Source organism: Neocloeon triangulifer, unplaced genomic scaffold, assembly GCF_031216515.1.
Source record: "Neocloeon triangulifer isolate White Clay Creek 2 clone unplaced genomic scaffold, ASM3121651v1 ptg000002l, whole genome shotgun sequence".
Taxonomy (NCBI): domain Eukaryota; kingdom Metazoa; phylum Arthropoda; class Insecta; order Ephemeroptera; family Baetidae; genus Neocloeon; species Neocloeon triangulifer.
Window position 1 is genome coordinate 2,156,979 of NW_026775545.1, and position 17,706 is coordinate 2,174,684.

The following is a 17,706-nucleotide window of genomic DNA, read 5'->3' on the forward strand; positions in this document are numbered from 1 at the left end:
CGACCAATTTTCTTCAAAATAATTACAGCTGCAGCCAACAACCTCAATAATGTAGAGAACGACTCTAAAAATCAATCTAGGAGGGGCAAGATTTAAAATTGACGATAATTAATATAACAACAAGAACGTGAATTTTGTACTTGGCATAAATTAATCAACTTTGGTTTTTACCCACTTTTATACCGATCAAGACTCACTTATATTTAACAAGTTTTCTCCACTCCGCACGTTTCTCTGAAGACTCTCTTTACTCTCAAGAAGGGAGAAGCTCGGAGGAGAGAAGAGCCTAGACACAATTTCGCTACCGCATTAGACGCAATTAATTCAAGAGCGGCGAAAGCAGCCGTCACTGTTATACGCGTTGATGAATGATAAAGTGGCAAAAAAGATCCAGCTCCCCTCCTGACACAATCGCTGGAATTTAATAATTAATTAATGTGCAGAGCGCTGCGAGCTCATCGGCCAAGTTAATCGCCGGCGTATAGGAGAGCACTCAACATACAGTGGGGCGATGTGATTAGGTGTGTGTGTAATTATCGCGCCTAGCTCTGCTATATACATACACATAGGTGATGACAATGCTCCGATATAAATTGCATTATAAACGAGAAACAGGCGCAGCTGAGCTCACATAATCCAATACGGCTAATCTCTCTCCATAAATACAACGTTAACTGACAGTTCGATGAGACCAAATTGAAAAAGTCGACGCCGTTATTGATCGATCAGAAATTCAGTTGGAAGATAAGGGCCTTCTGTATTGGTAAAAAATTAATTTAATTAGACATTAATTTATCAAATATCTTCATCATCTTCTATTTAGTCAGATCAATAATTTATGGTCAAAAATTTAATTCTTTCACAATTATTTAAAAAGTCTCACTAATATATAGATAAGAAGCAATCTATTTAATACTTGTTAATTTGAAAATACAAAATTTCTGCAATTTTCAAAAACTTTTGAAGATTTTGTTTTACTCTCTTTTAAATTTCTTTTCTTTTCTTTCATCTCTTAATTGTAATTTTCTGTTGTTTTTGGATAAATGAATTTTTGATAAACTTTTTTCCTGCGTTTTTTTTTGTACAAATCTGGCGAAAATGAAAACTTACAGGCTACTTTTGCTGATTAATTATTTTTTGGAAATACTGACATATTTTCTGATGTCATTAATTCCTGATCAATAAGGGGTTCCCCGGTAGTAAATGATAAACGATCCAAATTGATAAGTTAGGCGACGAAGCAAAAAAATATTGCAGCAACAGCAGCTCACGTCCGCTCTTTCCCTCTCACATGAATTAGCGCGGGATTTATGGTTGTTGTGTGTTATTAGATAAGCGCAGCCGTGGAGGAAAAACACGGGCGGCACAACGAGCACCCCGCTCGGGGCACATTCATCACCTTGGGTGCAGTTAGTTGCATGCACCGGGGGAGTTTCACTTGAAAGTTTGATTATAAATGGCACTCGCCCCGTTGTACATGTATGATGCATGCACTAGATACATTTTTTATTGCGCGCGTCGCTGCCCCTAAACAAGTTTCGCCGAGTGAGTGAAACTCTTTGCTTCTTTCCAACTCGGCGCGGCTTTTCTTTTCAAATTGCAATAAAAATAGTTAAGCCAAGTGGAAATAGAAACTTGCCTCGCGCACACCAGATCGCCGGAATAAGATGGTGCTTTTTTCTGATTGGATGAAGCCCCGAATATTGTCACACCAAACATACATTATTGCAGTATGGGGTATGAACATTGATTGAGAAAAAGGATTACAAAGACAGAGATGCTTAAGGCATTCTACTTGCCCAGTTTGGCCAAAAAATAAAATATAGAAAGCATTGAACAGTATAAAATTGTTCAGCACTCAAATAATAAATAATTTTTTTTTTACATTTTCATTAGGGTTGTTTTTATAATTATTTTCCTGTAGAACTCATTCTTTTCGGTACTAAAATTTTGTTGGCATACCAATAATTCTGATTCTAAATAATAGAATAACATACACGGCATAATAGGAATTTCCCACAGATAAATACATTATTAGAATTTCCATTTTCAGCTCAACATTATAAAAAATAATTTATTATTATGCTGATAATGAATAGAATTTTGAATAAAACGATTTGTTTACTTTAAAAATGGGCGCTATCATAAAAAAAAATTAGACAAAAATATTAATAACTCATCGTAACTTTTATCTTCCTTTTTGCAAGTTTAAGGATTCCTTATTGACATAGTCAAATCAAGTCTTTACAACAATGGTGATTAAAATTTCCAATTGTCTTTCAACAATCGCAAAAATCTGTTTACATTGTTGTAAGGACTTGATTTGACTAAGTCAATAAGAAGTCCTTAAATATATTAGCATGCAAAAATTAAACTTTTTATACATTTATTTATTCCTTTTTGTTTTAAATAAATTACTGTCCCTCAAACTTATCCGTTTAAAATTCAAGCCTTAAAAATCATCTTATGATAAAGTTTAAATCGGTCTCACGATAATTTTGTACAAGCTATAATAAAAACAGTAAAATAAAAAGAATCTTTACAACATAATTTACTTCATTTTTAATATTTTAAATTCAGTTTGAAAGCCCGCCATAATGTATTAGCAATCGACTAAAAACCTGATTGGTTCTCACTAAGATACCGTGCAAACTTGATAATTAGCCACAGCAGTCGATTTGAATTTTAATTGAGTTTTCTGTTTTATGGATTTTACTACACGCTCTATTTCCTGCAACGAGTTTTATCTCGTTGCTCGTATTCTCGGCGAGAAACAATTCAACAGGGCCGTTTAATTAAGACCATATTGCAGCAGATCCGGTCGCTCTGGCGCTGGAAGGTGGTATTTATCTTATAAAACGGGCATTGCGAGCGAGCGGGCCGCTTTAGAAAAGCGATAAAATCGCGACTGTTAATTTTCAAGACTATCTGCATGTTACCACAGCAGGACTACACAAGCACTTTAATCGAGCGCGCATTAGCGGCATTGCGGGCCACAATGCAGAAGCCGAGTCTCGCCTATTAGCTCTCCACGGCATCCCCTAGACGTGAATTAATTCGATAATGCACTCTCTCTATAGAACGTACGCGTTGAATTAATGAGCAATTCTAGCTCCGCTTCAGAAATGGCAGTGCTTCCCTCATCTGAAAACGGCAATTTGCCGGCTGACGAGAGCAACAGCTAGTAAAAGCAGACCTGCTCCTGCCTGCGTCCTAACAAATCGCAGTGCATTATTTGTGAAAAATCGCTGCAATAAATAAAAAATTCCCGGACCCTCAAGCTCGGCTCGCATCGTTATTAATCCACCAACCGCGAGATAATGCGGTGCATTAGCGTTTCAGGAAAGGAAAACTTTTCAAAAGCTTTTAACTGAGGTTTGGGAAAGTGTGTTTACTTTCTGTGGAAAAGCTTCATTTCTTGATATATTTATTTACAAGAATTAAACAATATGTAAATAAATTTTAACTGCGTTTTTCAATAAATTTCTTTTCTTAAAAAATGTTTATTTTCCAAACGTTAGAGAGGAATAAAGAACAAAATTATGATGGTTAATGTTCAATTAATTTTTGATTCAAGAATCATTAATTTCCAATTTTCGTCCTTTAAATTTATTAGAATGCTGACTCAAGGAGTGAATGTGAAAGATTTTAGATAAATTTGTCCTTTCTAAATATTATTTTATTATTTCTGATTATTTTTAAATAAAAATGAAGCATTGGATAGCTACAGTCGCATCTCATGAACTGAAAAAAAACGTGTCTAAATTGGAAAAAGAATATCCATTTCGTCAGTTTTTAATTTTTAATTCCCATTTTGCAGATATTCAAAAATTGTTTCTTTTATATAAAAAAAAAAAGGAGAATTATTTTGGTCCTGCTGCCGTTGCTGCCAATACAAGACTTTCATAAAGATTTTTCTGCAATTTTATTTTATTGACAAAAATTTCAATCCAACGAATGGCCTCATCTTGCGCCAGCTTATTTTTTGTTTCGTTTTTTATAATTTTGTGTGTCCCACTAACTAAATTTATAATATGTTTAAAGATATATATAATAAATTATTACTGATGGCATTGCTGTTTATTTGTACAATTATTACATCATAGTGTTATTAAATTTTCGAAAACAAAATTCAAACTGATAGAAATTTATATAATGCTACAGAAACGATCCAATAATGAAGTTATTAAATAATTATCTGATGATCAGAAGAATAAAAGTAGCGTATATACTTTCTATTTATTGCCTCTCCAAGATTTATTTTGACATGCAAATGTAAGAAGGAAAATTTGTGCAGGGAGACTCAAAAAGGCTAAATTGGAATGCAATTTTGTCCGCCGCAAGATGTAATTCGGCACACTGAGAATTTTCCGAAACACTATTCACTCTTGAGGGCCACGGGTACCTTTCCAGAACCTGGTAAGTTGGGCACCAAGCAAAAACGGGCACGCAGCCAATATTGGTCGCCGCCACCGCAAAGGCAATAGAATTTGCAGCCTTCACCTTGTTCAGTGCTTTAAAAATTAAAAATATTTTAAGTAGATAAAATTTCAAATAAAAATAAACCTGTGTCGGCATCAATAAAACATTTTAAGTCTTCCACAGAATTAAAATATGCAAGGGTCATGTTGAGTTGGCAGCAACTTATGATGGAGTCAGGAATTGCCTTTTTGGTGAAGCCGGCAATTACGAACTTACGACCACATGCATTCAGAAGATACTGAAAACCTAAGGGAGCTGCAAATTCTCTAATTTATTAAGTAAGTCACACAGCTTTGATTTTACTACATACTGGTGTTGTTTGCAATTTGCGCGACAGCAGCTTTCTTAATTAAAATAAAGTTTTTAAAATTAATGCATTCAAATGATAGAGGAAAAATACATCAAGTGAACAATTTTTGCCAAAAGCAATGTGTGCTGAGCAGTCGGGCAGAAGACAAGAAACTGGATTTTTGTACTAAAGGAGAATTCAAAAATTTGATAGTCAGTTTGATTAAAGAATATTTAAGATTCACACAGTTGCATCTGATGCGGCGTCTTTAACTATTCCAGCCACGATTTCCGGCTTTTGCTCGACTGAGCATTTGAAAAAGTGGGCTGTTGCGTCGCACCCCTTCAGTGAAGCTGCCTCCGAGTTTCCTTTGCAAGTGTCATAGGCTTCAAAACTCCCTTGTATATCATTGTCTGCGTTAATTACACTTTCTATCATCCGATAAAATTTTTCATCCACAAAAACTCCATTTGTACTGATCTTTAAAAAAAGAATGTGATTGTATAAAATCTTCTACAGATTATTTCAGAAATTTAAACAGACCAGCTTCAAACTCTCTCCCATACATTTAAAGTAGCACTGAAATTATAATTTTACCATCAATTAAAGATTTATTTCAAAAGATGCACACACCTTTAGGTTGACGGAGAAATTCAGGTTAATAAAAACACTGTCGATATCACCTGTTTTGTTAAATTATGTACATTTGAATTGATATTATTAATAATATAATTCATTCACCATCAGTCAAATTGAACATTTTCCTGCACTGCTCACTCTTTGATTTCGCCATTGACTGGCCATTTGTTTCCTCTGCCTAAAATAAAAATGATTAATTTCTATTATGCATAAATTGGTCTAGATTTGCCTCGCAAATGAATGAAATGGCAGAATTGCACGGAATCGCTTCAAAGTACGGTTCTTTGTTGGGGTCTAAAACGATGCTCAAGCAAGTGTCCGCTTTTTTCTGCGGAGGGTGTCCTTCGCCCCAATTAATTTGATTTGTGTTCACCAAATCTTCAGTGGAGCACCACGAGTAGTGCAAATCTTCCGGACAGTCCAAAAAGGCGCCGGACGTCCAGTGGGGTCGATAATTTCGTGGATTTTGTTTGAAAAAGCTTTTAATGCATTCTACATTTGAAGCCTTTTCGACACTGAAAAGTTTGAAGCCAATCGTTTCACATTGCTGCTTAGCCGCTTCCCACGTAAGAAGTTGCTGTTTACGTATTGAATTTCAATCATAAAAACCTCAATCATAAAAAAAAAAATCACTGTGTAATTGGTCAAAGTGTGGCTGATAACGTAAAACTTGCTGCAATTCTGAACCCACCTCCCATAGTTGTATGCGTCTGAAAGCAATAAAAATTATTTCTTTGAACAATGAAATTAACTGCAAAAGATTGCTAACGAGTGAGAGAGCCATTTTCTAAACCAAACAGGGAGGCCTAAATCGAAAAATAGTTATTAATGAGATAATTTTAATACATGATTATTTTACATTTTTCGCAAATTCAATAGGGCACGATTCTCGCTGACACGGTTTTGGAGTTACTGGTCCCTGCGAAGTTATTTTATTAGATTTTTTAACAAAATTTTTAAACTTTTACCCTGCAAGCCAATCTTAGTTTTTGGCTGCAGTTCGACAGCGAAAATTGGCCCGCAAACGAAGTCGTAATGTTGCTTGGCTTCCGTAAAACTTGAAAAGCAATGCAATCTTGATTACCGTAGAGTGTCTTATTATTCAGGCCTTGGATAGGAAACTGCGTCATATTTTTAACAAGAATTTCATCCGGACACCACATCGGGCCTTTGTCAGGGAAATCAATTTGCCCCCCAGCCGTCCAGTAGTAGTAGCCAAATCTCCAATCTTTTTATATTAAAGAAATTGTTTTGAGAGGGTGAAAAATTAAAAAACTTGAAACTTAATCAATGAGATTCTGATGGGACTTTGCTCAGCGATTAACACTTTCAGAAAATTATTTTTTACAAAAAAAGCTCCGGAGTTATTATTGGCGTCCAAGTTGTCTGAGAGACAGCAATTATTACCCTTGTAGAAAATTAAATTATATTTAACCGAGAAACTTTCAAAGCTAATAACTTAGTTAATTTTTAATCAAAAATAATTAAAAGAAAAAGTATTAATTATCAATTTTTATACAAGTTGCATCAGGATCTCATCGATTAAAAGCATTAAAACTTAAAATTTAAAGATGAAAAATAGAATCACTTTTAATAATAGTCTGGATGAAGCTTTCATATTCAGCAGAGCCGTTCAAAATCATCGGACTCATTCCTAAACTTGCACATTTTGTCCAACTTTCTTTCCAAGTAACCTGATAATATTTTAATTACATAAATTTTACCATGCGTTTTTCTTTGTAACCAACCAGCTCTCGCCCAAAAAGAAAAGTTGCAAACAACGTGTTCGCCCAGGAGCCGTAAGAACTGGAATCTTGATACACAAAAAGTGCAAAACTTGAATGACTAAAAAAATTATATTTTACCAATCAATTTGCCCTCCAAATTAAACAAGCTTCTCTGTGCCACAAAATAGAAAATAGCATTTAAAAATTATGATAATTTTGAATAATTACGTTTTTAGTTGTAGTCGTGTCCACTGCACAGGTAGTTTCAATGGCCTGAAATATTTTGAGCGATATATTTTAATTTTGATTATTTGCTTTGAGCACCAACTTCACAAATGAAGCTGAATTTGTCTGTGCAGCTCGACAGTTTCAGTCCACTTTTATTTTCCCCGCCAACGTTCATCTCAAAGACTGCGCACTTTTCAGAGTCGACTTGAGCAGGCGGACTTACGATCCAATTCAAATCAGCCCCGAATAGTGAAAACCACCCATTCCAAGACCAGCCACCAAAATTCGCATTCTGGATTCCAGCCGTCCAATAAGAAACCCCCGATTGTTTTAAAAAGTCTGATAATTTTTACGTAAAATATAATTGTAATTAAAATACATATTTTCAATGTAATTATACTATTTAAAGAAGATACGCAAGAGTGCGTATATGCAGATGTGACCGTCAGTAATTGCATCTTGTGTTCGCAACAAGTGGTGCGGGCGTCAACTAAGACTGCCTGTGATATTTTTTTTTATTAATAGCTCAATTTAATTCTCATTGTTACTGGTTTGCTGCTTATAAAATATTTTTTGCCGCAAGAGTTGATAAACCTTCCATCGGCGTAGTCTGAATATTTTATAATTATTATTTAAAAAATGAAAATTAATCAATAAAAATTATTTTTTAACCACCTAAGCCATATTGCATCTTATTGTACTTTTCAATCTAGTTAAAAAATTCAATTAAAAGTAACTGATTCAGCTGAATATAGGGTTCTTTTACTCATACCGTAACATTACAAGAAAATTTACTACTCGTTACTGTCGGCATTGAGGAAGAGGAGGATTCAATTGTAGCAATTGTAGATGACATATCTATAGTAGAACCTGATGAACATCGTTTAAAGACAAGATTAATTTTTATCAAAGAAAAAAATGATATCTGACAAATTCATTTCACTTGAAAATATACTCTGTCTTACTCCGTCTTTAAATTAAAAATATTACCTATGATGTTTGAAGTTTCTGCAGGAGCAAAAACTGTTTCTGTAGAAACAAAAACTGTTTCTGTAGAAGTGTCTAATACGCTAACACTATTTCCTCCGTCAGTTAATTCAGTCGAGGTATCGTAGGCAGTTTCAGTGACTCCATTCACATTGTTACTCATTGTATTCAAATAAGTCATTGTTGATGTTGTCAAGGTCGCTAGTGTTGAAATGTGAGTACATTTAAAAATAAAATTCAAATAGAGGATTACCAGAAGCAGATAATTGAATTTTCTTACTAGTGCCCAACTTAAAACGAAATTTACTTAGATTAAAATGTGATTCTTCATATTTTGATTTTCATACAGATTTTGCTCCTTGGGTAGAGTTTAACTTATTGACACTGCCTGATGTGCATGCATTTTTTCCACAGCATTTTATAATGTAGTTCCGACTTTTGGTATTCCGTCCTCCTTGAAACAAAAATACTCAATTAAAAAATGTTTATAAATTTTCAACCAGAAAAATAATACTAATATTTGAATTCTTCTTTTTGGCTGAATTAGCCAAGGCCTGTGAGAAAATTTAAAATTCTTAATGACTGGTTTAAAATATCAGTAAATTGCACAAACCATATAATTAATAGAAATGAGGAGTAGCACAATTCCAATTTTCATTTTTATATGACTAAATTTCACTCATCTGTTGAATCCAACATACAAGAGCTGCAGATATTGTGGGGCAGTGCGTTTGAAACGTCCCAAATTTTTGACAGGAAATTTGTCCGTTCAAAACAGGAAGCGTGACGTTTGTTATTTTTCGCAACATATGAAAACAAAAATGAATTCATTTGATGGGACCGGGTGGCGAAAAATAAAATGAAAATTGAGTGATATAAAATTTTGAAAAAATATTAAAATAGTAGGTCCCTAATTTTTAGTGAATTAAGAAATAAACATTTTGCCACATTCTGAAGATATTGTCATGTTTATGAGATTTTTTACTTTCTAATACAATTAGATAATCTTCTACTTTATTCCAAATGAATGGTATATGAATTTTAGACGCATTCCACATTTTCGGTGAAAATTTAAGACTTTTTCCCGATCTCTGCAAATTTGAGGCTTGCAAGCTTTTCGCCGAGCCAGGTCACGCCGCGCGCTGTCTCATTAAAAACACTGTGTGTGCGCGCAAATGATGAAAAAGCTGTGGGCCGTAATGCTGCTCAGCGCGTGTGTCGCACGTCATGTGGAACATGCAAATTTTTCAGGCCGCCCTTTTGACAATGCGGCAAAATCTTGTGCCCTGCTAAACCGACGCTCGGCCCAATTATATTTTGCCAAATTGTGTGTGTTTCCGACTCGCGGATTTATTTATCTACGAATGAGAGAGCGCAAAGAGAGAGTTTGTTTTGCGTCAGATGGATTCGGGTGTGCGCAAACTTCTCCACATCCAGCGCTGTGTTTGTTATCCCGGAAGCAAAAAGAGTTTTGCTGAACAAAGAGAGCTAGAAAAACAGTATTTTTAACCCCTTTTTGGACCAAGTACTTGTTTTCATTTTGTTGAAAAACGTGAAATTAGTTTCAAATGGCAACATTGTTATTGAAAAGAAAAAAGGTATTTATTCGTCACAAAATAAATTGAAACTGAATACTGCTTTTTCTCTAAAAATCTTGTACTTTGTAGAATTAAATTACATATTTGAATTCCATTAAAAAAAATGGGATATAAAATTTAATAAAGGGAAAAGTGATTATTCAAATTATGTGGTAAGAAAAAAAGATCCAAAAAGATAAATTATTTAAGTAAATAAAAATAAATTTGATAATTTAAAAAAAAAATCATTATTATTGTATTAAAATTCGAGGTCCACAACGCTGGTGATACTTTTTATAGGGGTTTATAGTTTTAAAAATCAAATTGGCAAATAAAATGAAATATTAATTTCATGCCAAGAGCACGTTTTTAAAAAAATTACTCGCTGAAAAGTATTTTCGAAGGGCAAACCAATTTAAAAAATTAACCATATATAAACAGCAAAATCCAATCACAGCCCAACACCAGCAACACCTGATGAAACTTTAATTGAACCAATTTATGCACCGCATAACCGAATGTTTGCATTTAATTCCATACGTGGCCCGCCGGTGTATGCTCTTTAGGGAGATATGTAAAATATAACTGGCTGCCCCTAGAATAACACATTACGGACAGGGTATACGCGCGCCCTAATAAGTTTTGGCAACAAACGGTCCTCTGTGTTTTCCGCATGCACCCCGTCATCAAACGCAATTTCATGCATGCGAAATCCCACCGGCCGTGTCACACCATCATATTTGCGTTAAATTGAAAGCGGAAAAATATCAAGTTCGAGAGAGAAAAGCACAGTTTAATCACAGTAGCTGCTGAATAATTAATGAAAATTCGCTTCATATTTTGCGGTTATTTCCACTGTGGTAAGCATTGCAGTTCCGGTGCAGCTTTTGCTCTGGTAATTTATATTAACTATTATGCACTCATTGTTAAAAACAATTAATGTTAATTTAGATCATTTTCCACAGACTTTTAATTACAATAGGGCTTACAAATGTAATTTTATTAATGCAGGTCACGAATAAATAAAAATGTCAACACAATAGTTTTAAAAGTTAAAAGGCTTAATTAACTTGAGGGAAAAAAATTTGTGTTTTGAGGTAAAAGTTTTGAAATAATCAAGAAATTTAGAATAACTTCTCTAAATAGACTAAAAATGTATTTTTATCTCCAATGAAAAAAGTTAGTTTTTGTCTGATGAATTTTTAATCAGAAAAACACAATTTCCTTGCATATCCACTTTCATATTAACTTTAAGGTGAAGTATACAAATCAGAGTTTTTACCACTCTATAGACCTTAATAATATTTTATTAAAATTTAAATAAATTCCCGTAAGAATTTTAAAATTTTGCAAAATCCCTAGTTATAGCTGAGCTACTCTTTGAAAACTGTGAAATTTTCTCTCCTGATAAGTTTGTCTGACGTAACATTATGTACATTATCGCAATGCGAAACGCGTGCTCCCTCGAGAGTTCATATATCTCACTCTCATGCCGGCTTTATGCAGAGTAAGCTTCCCAAACTAGCTCGAACCGTCATTCTCAAGAGAAAGATTTTCTTCCGGCCAAAATAGATAAGAACGGATCGACCGAGCGAAATTTGATGCTTACCTCAAACTAACGCCGAGGCAGATATAAAAAAAAGCTTTTGCGCCATATTACCACTGCCATTCTACGAGTCGGCCAAGTCTTCTGGCAAACGACCAGATTCTTTAAAAATGCAAGGTCGTGGAAAGCGAGTTTTTTATGTCACTTTTCACGTTCGGCTCTACAGAATGAACGGAGACAGAAAAAGAGAGCACATGAACTTCAAATTGAAAGAAATTGGAAACTTCCATGTCATTAGCCATTTGCCTTATTTGATAGTTTCACCGTTCACTATCGAATAACTGGGGCGGCGATATAAATAAGGAGGTCAACTTTTTGCTGATAGGACACTAAAAATATAAAATGTACTTAAAGTATTGGCAGCATTTCAAAAATTTAAAAAAGGGAGTACAAATATTAAAACATCATGAACAAACTTTACAGTCATTAGGATTGATTAGGATCTAATAAAATCGTTCGTTTAATTATTTTAAATTAAATTATCCACAAATATTTTGTGTGAAAGAGTATTAATTTTTTTTGGAAAAAAGCATCTCCACCATTAGCAAGATTTTTGCTGAACCTCCTAGATAAAAAAGATCCCACTTGCCGCAGTGAGCCTATTAATGTTTTATTTTCTGAAAATATCATTGAAAAAAATATTGTTTTTCTTCTTTATTCAAATAATGATTAATTTAATCAATTTAAAAATTTTTTTATTATAATTAAGTTTTTAAATTTTTTTAATGTCATGATTTTTAGCAATTTGAAATTTTAATTAACTCATAAATTAAAAAGCGCCTGTAATATTATAGAGTAGGCACTACGCCTTTCATACGAGTCGAGCGAGTTGCATAACACCCTATTATTATGCTGGCGGCAACGGAGCAAAAAAATCGGCGCCACTTTCGCACGTACTATCAAAGATCGTGTTTTGTTTGTTGATGAACACGGCGTCCTCCATGTGTATTGGGAATTTATCATAAAATTTCTAAATTTCGAGTTGTTTTTAGGACAATTGTACGCCAATCGGACGAATTTACGCTCTAGACCGTTGCTTAATTAAGTTAATCGTCGAAGGTGAGCACAAGTTTCAGCAAAATCTCAAAATTTGTAATCAAATTTAAATTAACAAAACTTTTACACGGGTTGCCGGCTTTTTGTTTATTTGTTCGCAAATTTACTAATTTGTCAGAATGTTTCAGATTTCATTACAAAACTGGTAAGCACTTTAATTTCCTTTCAGGTGTGCCCACTTTCAACCCATACAATGGCCACGAATTCGAGCTGACGGTAAAGTTCTCCAAGCCGGCTTCCGGGGGGACAACTTTCAATTTCAAGATTTTATTTATTTTTTAATTTACTTCATGTATATTAAGGTGCCCGTACTTATAAGCGTGTTTGATTTTTTAAGGTGATCTGAACAGACGCCAAGATGTATCTGTACAACCTCACCCTGCAGAGGTCCTCTGCAATCACCCATGCCGTTCACGGGAACTTCAGCGGCACCAAAAGCCAAGAGATCATGGTCTCGAGAGGAAAGTCCTTGGAACTTTTGCGCCCTGATCCCAACACAGGCAAAGTTCACACTCTCATGTCCATGGAGGTGTTTGGCATCATCAGATCTCTAATGGCTTTCCGTCTGACTGGAGGAACCAAAGGTATGCAAATTAAAAAAAAAATTAATTAATTAATTAATTTTCATTCTTCAGACTACATTGTTGTTGGCTCTGATTCCGGTCGCATTGTCATCTTGGAGTACAACCCTGCCAAGAATGCCCTTGAAAAGGTGCACCAGGAGACCTACGGAAAGAGCGGCTGCCGCAGAATTGTCCCTGGACAATATTTGGCTGTTGACCCCAAGGGCCGTGCAGTCATGATTGGAGCCATCGAGAAACAAAAGTTGGTGTACATTTTGAACAGAGACGCGCAAGCCCATCTGACCATTTCCTCCCCTCTCGAGGCACACAAGAGCAACACCTTCGTTTATCACATTGTCGGAGTTGACGTTGGTTTCGAAAACCCTATGTTCGCTTGTCTTGAAATCGATTATGAGGTTTGTTGAAAAGAGATATTTTCTGCTGCCAAAGTTGATTTTGTTAAATTTCAGGAGGCGGATAGTGATCCTTCTGGTGAGGCTGCCCAGAAAACCCAGCAAACTCTGACTTTCTACGAGTTGGATCTGGGTTTGAACCACGTTGTTCGCAAGTACAGTGAACCTCTGGAGGAGCATGCCAACTTTCTTATCACCGTGCCTGGTGGAAATGATGGGCCCAGTGGAGTGTTGATTTGCTCAGAAAACTACTTGACCTACAAAAACTTTGGTGATCAGCATGACATCAGATGCCCTATTCCCCGCAGGAGGGTAATTTCTTTTAAAAATCACTATTGAAATTTATTTTGAAGTTGTTTTTTGTCGTTTCAGAATGACTTGGATGATCCTGAGAGAGGGATGATTTTTGTCTGTTCTGCCACACACAAGACAAAGACCATGTTCTTCTTCCTCGCACAAACTGAGCAGGGAGATATTTTCAAGATCACTCTTGAGACGGACGAAGATGTGGTGACTGAAATCAAACTCAAGTACTTTGACACAGTCCCAGTTGCCTCAGCCATGTGTGTTCTGAAAACTGGTTTCCTCTTTGTTGCCTCTGAATTTGGCAACCAGTAAGTTTTCACAATTAAAAAAATAACTAAATTAATTTGCAATTTTGCAGCTACTTGTATCAAATTGCCCACCTCGGAGACGATGATGACGAGCCAGAATTTAGCTCTGCCATGCCCTTGGAAGAGGGTGACACTTTCTTCTTTGCTCCCAGAGCGCTTCGAAACTTGGTCCTGGTTGATGAATTGGAGGCCCTCTCGCCTATCCTGGCATGCCAAGTTGCTGATTTAGGTATTTTTTTAATTTTAGCTATTGAATCGTTAGAAAGTTTTAAATGTTTAGCCAATGAGGACACATCTCAGCTATACATGCTGTGCGGCCGAGGACCAAGGTCCTCTTTGAGAGTGTTGAGACACGGCTTGGAAGTGTCTGAGATGGCTGTGTCTGAGCTTCCTGGCAATCCTAATGCTGTGTGGACCGTTAAAAAGAGATTTGATGGTAATGAATTCAGATTTTAAGTTCACAAGAAACTTATTTAACTCTGCAGAGGAATTTGATGCCTACATCATTGTGTCCTTCGTAAACGCCACTCTTGTTTTGAGTATTGGAGAAACTGTCGAGGAAGTTACAGATTCTGGATTCTTAGGAACTACTCCAACCCTATCATGCTCTGCCCTGGGAGACGAAGCTCTTGTGCAGGTAAAATATTTCACATTTTTTAATTTAATTTGGTTTTACACAACTTTCAATAGGTTTATCCTGATGGAATTCGTCACATTCGAGCAGACAAGCGTGTCAATGAGTGGAAGGCACCAGGAAAAAGAACAATCGTCAAGTGCGCTGTAAACCAACGCCAAGTTGTGATTGCACTGACTGGAGGAGAAATTGTCTACTTTGAGATGGATGCTGTGAGTTTTTTTTCACACATATCAATCATTTTTTTCTTACTCCTCTTTTTAGACTGGTCAACTGAACGAGTACACGGAGAGAAAGGAAATGCCCTCGGACATTGTCTGCATGGCGTTGGCCTCAGTTCCATCAGGAGAGCTTCGTTCTCGGTTCTTGGCCGTTGGTCTATCTGACAACACTGTTCGCATCATTTCTCTCGACCCTTCGGACTGTCTTTCGCCTCTCAGCATGCAGGCCCTTCCTGCCTCTGCCGAGTCATTGTGCATTGTCGAGATGGGCGGCCAAGAAGCCAACGAAGAAGGAAACATCACTTCTGCATCCAGGATGTTCCTCAATATCGGTCTGCACAACGGAGTTCTGCTTAGAACTGTCCTGGACTACGCCACCGGAGACTTGGCTGACACCAGGACTCGATATCTGGGCTCGAGGCCTGTGAAACTTTTTAGAGTCAAGATGCAAGGAAATGAAGCAGTATTGGCCATCTCGAGCCGCACTTGGCTTAGCTACCACTACCAGAACAGGTTCCACCTGACACCATTGTCATACGAAATGCTGGAGTATGCCTCTGGATTCTCTTCAGAACAGTGTCCAGAGGGTATCGTTGCAATTTCAACCAACACCTTGAGGATTTTGGCGCTGGAGAAACTGGGTGCTATTTTCAATCAGGTATTATTCCATTTAAAAATTCACATTCTTATTTTTTTACTCTTCTTTTGAATTTTAGATTTCATTCCCTCTGGAGTACACTCCGCGTCGCTTTGTCATCCACCCCGAAACCAACAACTTGGTGATCATCGAGACTGATCACAATGCGTACACCGAGGACACCAAGAAGCAGCGGCGCATCCAGATGGCCCAAGAAATGCAAGAGGCGGCTGGTGAGGAGGAACAGGAGCTGGCGAAAGAAATGGCCGAAGCGTTCCTCAATGAGGATTTGCCTGAGAGCACCTTCGGAGCCCCGAAAGCTGGTCCAGGCATGTGGGCCTCTGCCCTTCGAATCATGGATGCTGTTCAAGGAACGACACACCAGATGCTCAGACTTGAGCAGAACGAGGCAGCCATGTGGTAAGTTGTGTTGAAAATAATTGCAATCGATTTCCATTAAAATAATATGACTCCAGTATTGCAATGATGAGATTCGCCAACCAGTCAGACGGCTCCCAGTACGTCATTGTCGGCATTGCTAAGGACTACCAGCTGAACCCAAAAATTGTGGGTGGCGGATACTTGTACTCTTACAAGTAAGAAATCTTAGAATCACATCAGTGACTTTTTAACTAACTTCATTTTCAGGGTTAATTTGGAGTGCACAGAGTTGACTTTAATGCACAAAACTCCAGTTGAAGATATCCCGTATGCACTTTGCTCATTCCAAGGCCGTGTTTTGGTGGGCATAGGCAAAATGCTTCGTCTCTACGATCTGGGAAAGAAAAAGTTGTTGCGCAAGTGCGAGAACAAAGTAAGCCGTCAAGAGAAATTGTCAGACAAAATTGTTCTAACATTAACTTTCAGCATATTCCCAACATGATCGTCAACATTCAAACCATTGGCCACAGAATTTATGTGAGTGATGTCCAAGAAAGTGTCTACAGTGTGAGGTACAAGAGAATGGAGAACCAGTTGATTATCTTTGCTGATGACACTTATCCTCGATGGGTCACTTGCACGGCAGTTCTGGATTATGACACTGTGGCCATTGCAGACAAGTTTGGCAACATTGCTGTGGTAAGAAGTTATTTTTTTTAATACTTCAGTTTGCAATACAAATTTGTTCCATTTTGGAAGCTTGAATTTTCATAAATTTAAAAAAGGAAAGAATGACACAATTAATCAAATTATTATAATCGTAGATTATATGCCTTTCTTTTCTCTCTTTTTTTTCTTAATTTGTAACAGTTTTTATTTTTTAAATAAAAATAATTTTTATACAATTTAGACGAGACTGGCGCCAAGCGTTTCTGATGAAGTTGAAGATGACCCGACTGGAAACAAAGCATTATGGGACAGAGGTCTTCTTTCAGGAGCTTCCCAGAAATCGGATGTTGTGTGCAACTTCCACATTGGCGAATGTATCACTTCGTTACAGGTAATGTTTGTTAATTTTTTGCAAGATAAAATGATCAACTTTGATTATTTACAGAAAACGACACTGATTCCTGGAGGCTCCGAAGCCTTGATGTATGCCACACTCTCTGGCACAATCGGAGTCTTGGTCCCCTTCACCTCACACGAAGACCACGATTTCTTCCAGCATCTGGAGATGCACATGCGCTCCGAGTACCCTCCAATTTGTGGTCGTGACCACTTGTCATACAGGTCGTACTACTTCCCAGTCAAGGTTAGTTGAGCATACAAAGTTTATTGTCGGGTGACTTTAAAATTGATTAATTTCAGAATGTCATTGACGGCGATCTTTGTGAACAATTCAACTCAATAGACTTGTCCAAGCAGAAGCAGATTGCAGAAGAACTGGACCGAATGTCAAGTGAAGTGTCCAAAAAGCTGGAAGACATTCGCACCCGATACGCTTTTTAAAATCACTTGTAAATTTTTTTGGCATGTATATTTTATTATCATTTTTAGTGTTAGATTGAAACCTGAACTTGTTCAACTCAATGTTTACTGCATTTTTATGGCGTAAAATAAAATGATTGTGAGTTGACTTCTAATTAACTAAA

The 17,706-nt window shown here is 36.5% G+C and overlaps 3 protein-coding genes and 1 long non-coding RNA gene across 5 annotated transcripts in view; 1 reads left to right on the plus strand and 3 right to left on the minus strand.

The window, feature by feature from the left end:
• LOC132205040 (uncharacterized) overlaps window positions 1–17,706 on the minus strand; it is a 54,273-nt gene that overhangs the window by 8,478 nt on the left and 28,089 nt on the right. The window lies entirely within an intron of this gene.
• On the minus strand, window positions 5,171–5,581 carry LOC132205417 (uncharacterized). The gene is made up of 4 exons (XR_009442698.1): window positions 5,513–5,581; window positions 5,405–5,454; window positions 5,315–5,350; window positions 5,171–5,251 (listed from the first exon to the last, which is right to left on the minus strand). It is a non-coding gene; the product is annotated as an uncharacterized LOC132205417 (long non-coding RNA).
• LOC132205214 (uncharacterized) lies at window positions 6,283–7,540 on the minus strand. Its single transcript, XM_059634155.1, has 6 exons — window positions 7,466–7,540; window positions 7,366–7,410; window positions 7,276–7,309; window positions 7,159–7,223; window positions 6,999–7,104; window positions 6,283–6,329 (listed from the first exon to the last, which is right to left on the minus strand). The coding sequence occupies exons 1-6, from the start codon at window positions 7,538–7,540 to the stop codon at window positions 6,283–6,285; spliced, it is 372 nt and encodes a 123-aa protein (XP_059490138.1).
• LOC132205306 (splicing factor 3B subunit 3) lies at window positions 12,457–17,706 on the plus strand. 2 transcript variants are annotated; one of them, XM_059634275.1, is made up of 18 exons: window positions 12,457–12,594; window positions 12,761–12,807; window positions 12,929–13,175; window positions 13,227–13,570; window positions 13,625–13,879; window positions 13,940–14,181; window positions 14,232–14,410; window positions 14,462–14,617; window positions 14,667–14,818; window positions 14,872–15,027; window positions 15,080–15,694; window positions 15,753–16,093; window positions 16,150–16,269; window positions 16,322–16,487; window positions 16,541–16,753; window positions 16,965–17,114; window positions 17,169–17,366; window positions 17,423–17,706. In XM_059634275.1, the coding sequence occupies exons 3-18, from the start codon at window positions 12,950–12,952 to the stop codon at window positions 17,561–17,563; spliced, it is 3,654 nt and encodes a 1,217-aa protein (XP_059490258.1). In that variant the 5' UTR covers window positions 12,457–12,594; window positions 12,761–12,807; window positions 12,929–12,949; the 3' UTR covers window positions 17,564–17,706. The 2 variants fall into 2 exon arrangements, with proteins under 2 accessions (XP_059490258.1, XP_059490259.1); XM_059634276.1 differs by lacking the exon at window positions 12,761–12,807.

What these genes read in the sequence shown, in the direction of transcription:
- LOC132205306 (XM_059634275.1), top strand. Translation starts at nt 12,950, where the DNA reads ATGTATCTGTACAACCTCACCCTGCAGAGGTCCTCTGCAATCACCCAT. An exon ending in GCCCTATTCCCCGCAGGAGG is followed by an intron (nt 13,880 to 13,939) that starts GTAATTTCTTTT and finishes TTGTCGTTTCAG; the next exon opens with AATGACTTGGATGATCCTGA. An exon ending in GGATACTTGTACTCTTACAA is followed by an intron (nt 16,270 to 16,321) that starts GTAAGAAATCTT and finishes CTTCATTTTCAG; the next exon opens with GGTTAATTTGGAGTGCACAG.
- LOC132205214 (XM_059634155.1), bottom strand. Translation starts at nt 7,540, where the DNA reads ATGAACGTTGGCGGGGAAAATAAAAGTGGACTGAAACTGTCGAGCTGC. An exon ending in AATTCAGCTTCATTTGTGAA is followed by an intron (nt 7,411 to 7,465) that starts GTTGGTGCTCAA and finishes AAAATATTTCAG; the next exon opens with GCCATTGAAACTACCTGTGC. An exon ending in CATCCAGACTATTATTAAAA is followed by an intron (nt 6,330 to 6,998) that starts GTGATTCTATTT and finishes ATAACTTCGCAG; the next exon opens with GGACCAGTAACTCCAAAACC.